General features: G+C 35.5%; 1 protein-coding gene across 4 annotated transcripts in view; it reads left to right on the top strand.

Moving 5' to 3' along the window:
- The window catches only part of GKAP1 (G kinase anchoring protein 1), an 81,266-nt gene extending 78,617 nt beyond the window's left edge, over positions 1 to 2,649 (top strand). For 2 of the 4 annotated variants that reach the window (XM_012472148.2, XM_012472147.2), the window contains 2 exons: positions 78 to 155; positions 2,406 to 2,649. In XM_012472148.2, coding sequence (XP_012327571.1) covers positions 78 to 155; positions 2,406 to 2,453 — 126 coding nt within the window. In that variant the 3' untranslated portion in view covers positions 2,454 to 2,649. Of the gene's footprint in view, positions 1 to 77 lie in introns of all 4 variants that reach the window. The other 2 variants (XM_064361618.1, XM_064361619.1) reach the window with 1 other exon arrangement.
- Positions 2,650 to 8,894: the final 6,245 nt, after the last annotated feature.

Raw genomic sequence — 8,894 nt, forward strand, 5'->3', positions numbered from 1 at the left:
GTGAATATGTTAATAATTAGAGTATTTTCCAAAAAAGACCCAAAAATGTCTTTTTATTATTGAATATTTGGTTATAGGTGACTTCACTTCATGCTGCATTAGAACAAGAAAGATCTAAAGTGAAAGTATTACAAGCAGAATTAGCCAAATACCAGGTATGCTTTTATAATTTCAAAGTGTTTTTATCACAAATAATGCATTTGGAGTAGATATTGTGTGAGAATAAATGCAGTATTTTATTCTTAGGCCAAAACTTACTCACTAAATATATTGACAATTTTGTTATTGGTCATATAATTTACAATTTAGAAGATGTTAAAGTTATTCTAGACATTGGTATATACAGCAATAACTAGCATAATTCAGGAAAATCCTTGGTAATACATAGATGATACAGCATAGATACCATTGAATCATATTGGGGAAAGGCACAAAAGGACAGTTGTCTTGTTTAAAGGTTGATCACTTGGATACAGTGATACGTCCTAGATAGCTCCATTGTAAATATATATATTTTTCCCCTTTATAATTAACATGCGAGGTGATACTTTGATATTGTATGAATATCCTTTTCATCCAGTGGCTTTAGCATCCTTTTTTGTTTTTTGTTTTTGTTTTTTGGGTTTTTTTTTTTTTTGGTGATTGCAAAATAGTGATTTTCTAACTCTTACCATTTCTTCTGCATTTATAATCTAGCATTCAGCATTTTGTTCCTGGATGAAGCAATTAAAAATACCAGTCCTTTGTTTCTCTCTCTGTCTCTCTCTGTCTCTCTCTCTCTATCTCTGTCTCTCTGTGTGTCTGTAATATATATTTCTGTGTATATATGTGTTTCTAAATTATATAAAATACATTAACTGGGATCATAGCCAAAAAATCTCAAAAGCCACTGATGGTGTGGAGAACATAGCAGTTGATTAGCCCTGGCTTTAAATTTTAATCAGTCCAGGAAAGAGAATTCCCTTTACCTGAGAGACCTTGAAAAGAATTCTTGTGTGTTTGTTGTTTTGGATTTTTAAGAAATCTCATCAAGAAGCATGGTAGGAGTTTTATGTATAGGGGGTATCTACTTCAAAAAATATTTTTGCTAAATTTATTTTAATTTTTCTGCTACCAGGAAATAAATCTTGTTTTTAATATATGTCATTACACATCTTATGTTCCAAAAAACCTATTCATACTGTTTTTCTCTGAATAAATCTTGGGAGAATTTTTATATGGTCAGAAGTGAATGACAGCATTATTATACTCGAGTATTGTTTCATTTTGTTTTATAATGTTGATGTAGAAATGTTTTTGACTCCAAGAGAGAGGTTATAGTCAGAAAAACAGTGAAAGAAATGAAGAGAAACTGCCATCATTATCAGATGAGTCTGGGCTTGCCCATAATACAACTACCTCTCTTTAAGAAATGCACTTGCACAGAGAAAGTAGTTCCCAAACTTGGCTGATCATTGGCATCAGTTGGAAACTTTAAATTACAGATTGTTAGCCAATTAAGTAGGTGTGGGACAAAGCTAGATGTCAGAATTCTAAAAATATTACTGCTTAGGTGATTCTGATGATCAGCTAAGTTTGGATACCATCGCCAATGTTTATAAAAAGGGAAAAACTATGCACATAACTATTATAAGGTAAATATATCAAACAATTATTTATGGTTAAGTTGAAGGGGGGTAGACTAGCTATTGATGATTTTAATTTTCTTTTTTGTATGTTTATACTTTCCATATTTCTATAAATGAGTATTTGCTTTTTAAATAAGAATAAAACAGAAGATGTTATGCTTATGTTAAAATAGTTATGTAAACTCTTGTCGTTTATGCTGCCTTTCCTTTTCCTTGGCTCAAGTCAAATACCCTAAGTGATGTTTCATATGGAACAAATTAAATACATATTATATATGCAACTGAGCAATATGAAAAGCATAACTTAGTTTTCAATCCACTAATGAACAAAATCAAATTTCTAATGCTAGTATGAGCAAAACTAGACAGAACTTGAATTATAAATTGAATTACCCAAAAGGTAATGAACTGAATTAGTAAATTTGCTGATCATATGGAACAAATTAAGTGTATGGTTTATGTTAGTATTGATCAAAAACTATTTTTTAAAAAATTCTGGAACAGTCAAAATGAGCTTTATAAAAATAAGATACTGGTAATCTTACCTAAGGCAAGACTTATTCAAATAGAAGTAACTTTTCTAAAACCAACTTAAACCATTTATAAAAAAACCATATTAAAATAATTTAGTGGTGTGTAGACTCAAATTTACAACAAAATCAAAAAAGAAACTGCTTCCTTCTCATGCCCCAAAATGCCTTTGGTCTATATTCTTAAAATGAAATGGCCCCAAAATGGTGTGTCCTAAATAATTTGCTCTATTTTTTTTTTTTACAGGGTGGCAGAAAAGGGAAAAGAAACTCTGAATCTGACCAGTGTAGGTGATTACATTAGCCTTTGAAGTCAACACAAAGTTTAAAACTTTCAAGATTTTGCAAAATTGTATATATTTAATGCTGTGCAACTGCTAAACTATGCAGTTTTTGTTGAAGGAACTAAAAGCAACTAGCTCACTAACAGTCTATAATTTTATTTCTTTTGGCTTAAAGTGAAAAAGAAGAAATAGAGAATTCCAGCAGAAGTCAGTGGTTATTGTTTACTATCCACTTCTTATCACTTTAGTTTTTCATCAGTCAATAAAATTAATTTACTCTTCCACTAATATGTTTGATATGTTAAGTTTCAGAAATGTGAAATTATTTTTGCTTACAGCACAGCCTATCAGTTAGGTGAGTATTTTCTCAGCACTTTCTGCACACTGAATCCTACAGGACATGCAAGATGAAATACAGCTGATACCCTCAAGTAGCTTATGCTTGGGGGAAATAGAAGGTGAGAGTGGATAGGCCAGGTGTGGTGGCTAACACCTATAATCCCAGCACTTTGGGAGGCCGAGGCGAACAGATCACTGGAGGCCGGGAGTCTGAGACCAGCCTGGCTAATATGGCGAAACCCCGTATCTACTAAAAATACAGAAATTAGCCAGGCATGGTGGTGCACACGTGTAATCCAGCTACTCAGGAGGCTGAGGCAGGAGAATTGCTTGAACCTGGGAGGCAGAGGTTGCAGTGAGCTGGGTGACACAGAGAGACTCTGTCTCAAAAAAAAAAGAAAAAAGTGGGGGTGGGTAAAACGAGCAAAAAATAATTACCATAGACATAAGAGTGTGAAGTTGCACTGTTTGGAGATTGAGAAAACTTGCATGAGATAGTTTTTAGAGGATAGATACTTTTTCTGTAAATTTGTTGACAGGCATTCCAGGCAGCAGTCTGTAGGCTGGTAATGGTGGCTCATGCTTGTAATCCCAGCACCTTGGGAGGCAGAGGTAGGAGGATTGCTTGAGCCCAGGAGTTTGAGACCAGCCTGGGCAACATAGTGAGACCCTGTCTTTAAAAAAAGAAAAAAAAAAAACCATTGGTGTGTAGGAGGAATAAATGAGAGATTTTTTCCACTGGTCTAATCAATTGCTAGAATAATTAGTAGTTTGTGAGATTCAGTTGCTTTTAGTAGAGGCAGTAAAATGCAATTATGATTTATTAAAATACTGGATTGTAGGGTGGGTGCAGTGGCTCACACGTGTAATCCCAACACTTTGGGAGGCTGAGGCAGGTGGATCACTTGAGGCCAGGAGTTCCAGACCAGCCTGGGCAACATGGTAAAATCCTGTCTCTCCTAAATATACAAAAATTAGCTAGTTGTGGTGGTGCATGCCTGTAGTCCCAGCTACTGAAGAGGCTGAGGCACAAGAATTGCTTGAACCCTGGAGGTGGAGGTTGCAGTGAACTGAAATCACATCACTGCATGCTAGCCTGGGCGACAGAGCAAGACTGTCTCAAAAAAATAAAAATATAATTTTGTGTGTGTGGTAACAAAGATGAACACATAAATGCTGGTCTTCAATGGAACAGAATAGGTAACCCAGAAATAAGGCCACACACCTCCAACTATCTGATACTCAACAAACATAACAAAAATAAGAAATGGGGGAAGGATTCCCTATTTAATAAATAGTGCTGGGATAACTGGCTAACCATATGCAGAGAACAGAAACTGGACCCCTTCCTTATACCATATACAAAAATTAAGATGGATTAAAGATTTAAATGTAAAACCAATAACTATAAAGACTCTGGAAGACAACCTAGGCAATACCATTCTGGACATAGAAATGGACAGAGATTTGATGATGAAGTCACCAAGAACAATTGCAAGAAAAGCAAAATTTGACAAACAGGATCTAATTAAAGAGCTTCTGCACAGCAAAGGAAACTGTCAACAGAGTGAACAGACAGCCTACAGAATGGGAGAAAATTTTTGCAAACTATGCATCTGACAAAGGTCTAATATCCAGCATCTATAAGGAACTTAAATTTACAAGAAAAAAACAACCCCATTAAAAAGTGGGCAAAAGACATGAACAGACACTTTTCGAAAGAAGACTTACATGCGACCAACAGTCATAGGAAAAAGAGGTCACATCACTATCATTAGAGAAAGGCAGATCAAAAGGCAGATACCATCTCACACCAGTAAGAATTGCTATTATTAGTCAAAAAATAACAGATGCTGGCAGGGTTGTGGAAAAAAAGGAATTCTTATACACTCTTGGTGAGAGTGTAAAATAGTTCAATCATGGAGGATGACTGGGTGGCGATCTCTCAAATAATTAAAAACAGAAATACCATTTGACCCAGCAATCCCATTACTGGGTATATACCCAGAGGAATATAAATTGTTCATGCATATGTTCATTGCAGCACTATTCAAAATAGCAATGATGAGGAATCAACCTAATGCCCATCAATGGCAGACTGGATAAAGAAAATGTGGTATATATACACCATAAAATACTATTAAAGAAAATGTGGTATATATACACCATAAAATACTATTAAAGAAAATGTGGTATATATACACCATAAAATACTATGCAGCCATTAAAAAAAAATTGTGTCCTTTGCAGGAACATGATGGAGCTGGAGGCCAGTATCCTTAGCTGACCAATGCAGGAACAGGAAACCAAATGCCTCATGTTCTCACTTATAAGTGGAGGGCTAAATGAAAACACATGAACACATAAGGGGAACAACATACACTGGGGCCTACCGGAGGGTGAAGAGTGGGAAGAGGGAGAGGATCAGGAAAAATAACCAATGGATACTAGGCTTAATGCCTGGGTGATTTAATAATCTGTACAACAAACTCCTGTGACACAAGTTTACCTATGTAACAAATCTGCACATGTACCCCTGAACTTAAAACTTTTTAAAATGCTGGTCTTGGCCTCCAAAACCAGCATTATATGAAAAATTCCACTTCATGACAGTCTGAAGAAAAAAACACAAAGGTAATGAAATTGTCATCACCTATATATGTCTGGCCTCTCCCATGAGGTCATATGAACATTGCAAAGAATTCAACCTATTATTTCCTGTATTCCCAGTGGCTAGTCTACTATGAGGTACAGAGTAGGTGCTAAAGAAATATTTAACAAAATCGTAAGGCTTTTTAAGATAGTTTTCTCCTAAGTTTACCTTTGGTTAAGAATACGTAATTAACGTATTAAATGTGTGGTAGTATTCCATGATAACAAATATTTCAATGCTGTCTTATATAAACAAGAATAGAACTTGTGTCAGAATTGTTTCAATTGTAATTAAATTATCCAAGTTGTTATTGACCTACATTGTCAAAGCACACTATATTATCACCTGCTTTTGATTATCTACCTGCACATTATCCATTTGGTACATTATCTAGCACCCTAGTACAATGGCTGGTACATAGTAGACACTCAACAGGTATGCCATTTTCTACTCATGCCTATTGGTTAAAAATCACCTGGACACAAAATTCTTCACTGACATAAAATTCTTCATTGATCGTTCTCTTTTGTGTTGGGCATTCCTAGAGTACTGTATTCATAGCTCTGGCTTTTGCCCCTGAATTATTCTCTCTCTTTCTCTCTTTAAATTTAAGTTTTCATTTTTTATAGACAGGGTCTTACTCTGTCACCCAGGCTGGAATGCAATGGTGCAATCGTAGGTCACTGCAGCCTCCGACTCCTGGAATCAAGCAGTCCTCTCACCTTGACCTCACAAATAGCTGGGAGTACAGGTGCATGCCACCTTATCAAGCTAATTTTTTTTTTATTTTTATAGTGATGGGGTCTTGCTGTGTTACCCATGCTGGCCTCAACCAATCCTCCTGTATTGGCCTCCCATAGCAGTGGGATTGCAGGCATGAGCCACTACTCCTGGCCTGCTGAGTTATTCTTCCTTTATTGATGTATTCACTCCTGTGGCTTTATTAATTGAGTCTAGACCAATATATCAATTTCTTCAGGGAAAATGTTAGTAAAAGAAAAGACAGGCTGGGCGCCGTGGCTCATGCCTGTAATCCCAGCACTTTGGGAGGCTGAGGCAAGTGACTCACCTGAGGTCGGGAGTTTGAGACCAGCCTGACCAACATGGAGAAACCCTGTCTCTACTAAAAATACAAAGTTAGCCAGGCGTGGTGGCACAAGCCTGTAATCCCAGCTACTCAGGAGGCTGAGGCAAGAGAATCACTTGAACCTGAGAGGTGGAGGTTGCAGTGAGCCGAGATCGTGCCATTGCACTCAAGCCTGGGCAACAAGAGCGAAACTCCATCTAAAAAAAAAAAAAAGAAAAGACAGTCAATGGTCAATTGGTGATTTCTTTTGCTAACTGACTTCTCATACATTTCATTTTAATAAATATCATTACTTAGATTCTTCTCAGGTTTCTGAATGTTGAATGAAATTATTGATAGTTCATTGTGTGCCAGGCATTGTGTTAAATATAGGAGATGCAAATATAATGAGACATCCTGACATCCTGATACTCACGGTGTCTGCAGTCATTTGGAAGGAAAGAAATGTAAAGAAATAATCATAAAATATTCTAATAATACTAATATGTTCATACTGCATTATAAAAGAAAACACATCTTACTGTTTTAAAAGGTATTTTAGACATTTAATTATTTCAAACTCCATTAATGTCTTAAAATGTGATTATGGCAATATAGTCAGATTCAGCAAATATTTTTGATATCCTTTATAATGTGTTAGTAAAACCAGAGGAGCTAGAGCAACTTTTAAGTCCCAGTTCTACTACTTATTAGTTGTGTGACCTTGATCCATACTGGGTATTCAATAAGTAACTGATAGTGAAATTCAGTTTCAAATGAGAACAAATTGTGAAAGTACTGGATAAAAAGCTGTGTAAGATACACTGTCTACTCTCAAATTATTTTCATTATAATTGGAATAAAAGAGCATAGCACAAAAGTAATTAAAATGTGGAATATAGTGAATTCCACAAGAATATATGTATATATGTATCTATATATTATGTATACACATATATAATATATACACATATATACGTATCTATGTATTCTTAGATATCCAGTCCAATCTAGCTTTCAGATTACTCCAGCCCTCATTTGATGCAAACCCATGAGAGACCCAGAGGAAGATCTGACAAGCTGAACCCAGTCAATTCACTGCACAATGAGAGATAATACAAAATAGTGGTTGGATTATTGGTTAAGTAGCTGAAAGAGATACAATATTCTAATATTTAAAACCTCCTTTGTCTTTCCTTTTTGGCATCAGCTGCCTATTTATAAAGAATTATGAACGTCTTGAAATTGCAACAGTATTGAAGCTTCAGCACTTTTTAAACCTCCTTTTTAGCCTGAACAGTATGGAAAAACCTTATGTTGCCCAGTTGAGCATGGTGTTACTTTTGCAAGGTTTATGAGTTCAGGTAGTGAACACATCATTTTTCTTGTCCAAGTTTAGGAGTGTTTGAATTTTGGACTCTAAACCAACTGAATTTTTTATTTCTACATGGCATTCATGACTGTTGTAAGTGAATATATTAACAAAGTAATTCCAAAATATCTAGCAAAATACATTCAATAGAGGCCTATTTCTACAAAGGCAGAAGATTATGTTAGTTTATTATAGCATATATCATTTTAATCTTTCAAATGGGTAAAAACTTATTTTCCTTCTATAATACTGTGATATAAGCTTATGTGATCTGCTTTCTCTACCACAAGCTCCTTACAACTTTGTTGAAATCTGGTTATCCTAAGAACACTGGAGCCATTGAAGTCCTCTCTAATGGCAGATACATCCTCTCATACTCCCATGTATCTCAGGGCCAGTAAGTGACTTTGATGAACCTTGATCCAACTTTGATGAACCAGAGCCGTGGATGAACCTTGAAAATGCTGTGATAAACCAGTGCCATTTGAGAGAGATTCAATGGCACCAGTGTTCTCAGGACAACCAGCATGTACCACTACTTTATTCTTTTTTCTTGCTGAATAGTATTTCATTGTATGGCTATACCACATTCTACATATCTATTCATCAATTATTAGACATCTGGATTGTTTCTACTTTTTTGCTATTACTAATGATGTTGCTGTGAACATTCATATACAAGTTTTTGTGTGGACATACGTTTTCAGTTCTCTTGGGTATATACCTAAGGAGTGGAATTGCCAGGTCATATGGTAACTCTATGTTTAATCTTTTGAGGAATTTCTAAACAACTGTTTTCCAAAGTGGTTGCACTATTTTGCATTCCCTCCAGCCATATATGGGGGTTCCTTTCTCTGCATCTTTACCAATGGTTATTATCATCTGTCTTTTTTATTGTAGCCACACTAGTGGATGTGAAGTGGTATCACTGGGGTTTTGTTGGTGTTTCCCTAATGGTTAATTATGTCAAGCATCTTTGTATGTGCTTTATTGGCCATGGTACATCTTGTTTAGAGAAATGT

This window comes from Aotus nancymaae, unplaced genomic scaffold, assembly GCF_030222135.1.
Source record: "Aotus nancymaae isolate 86718 unplaced genomic scaffold, 86718_ANA_hifiasm-v0.15.2.pri h1tg000041l, whole genome shotgun sequence".
Taxonomy (NCBI): Eukaryota; Metazoa; Chordata; class Mammalia; order Primates; family Aotidae; genus Aotus; species Aotus nancymaae.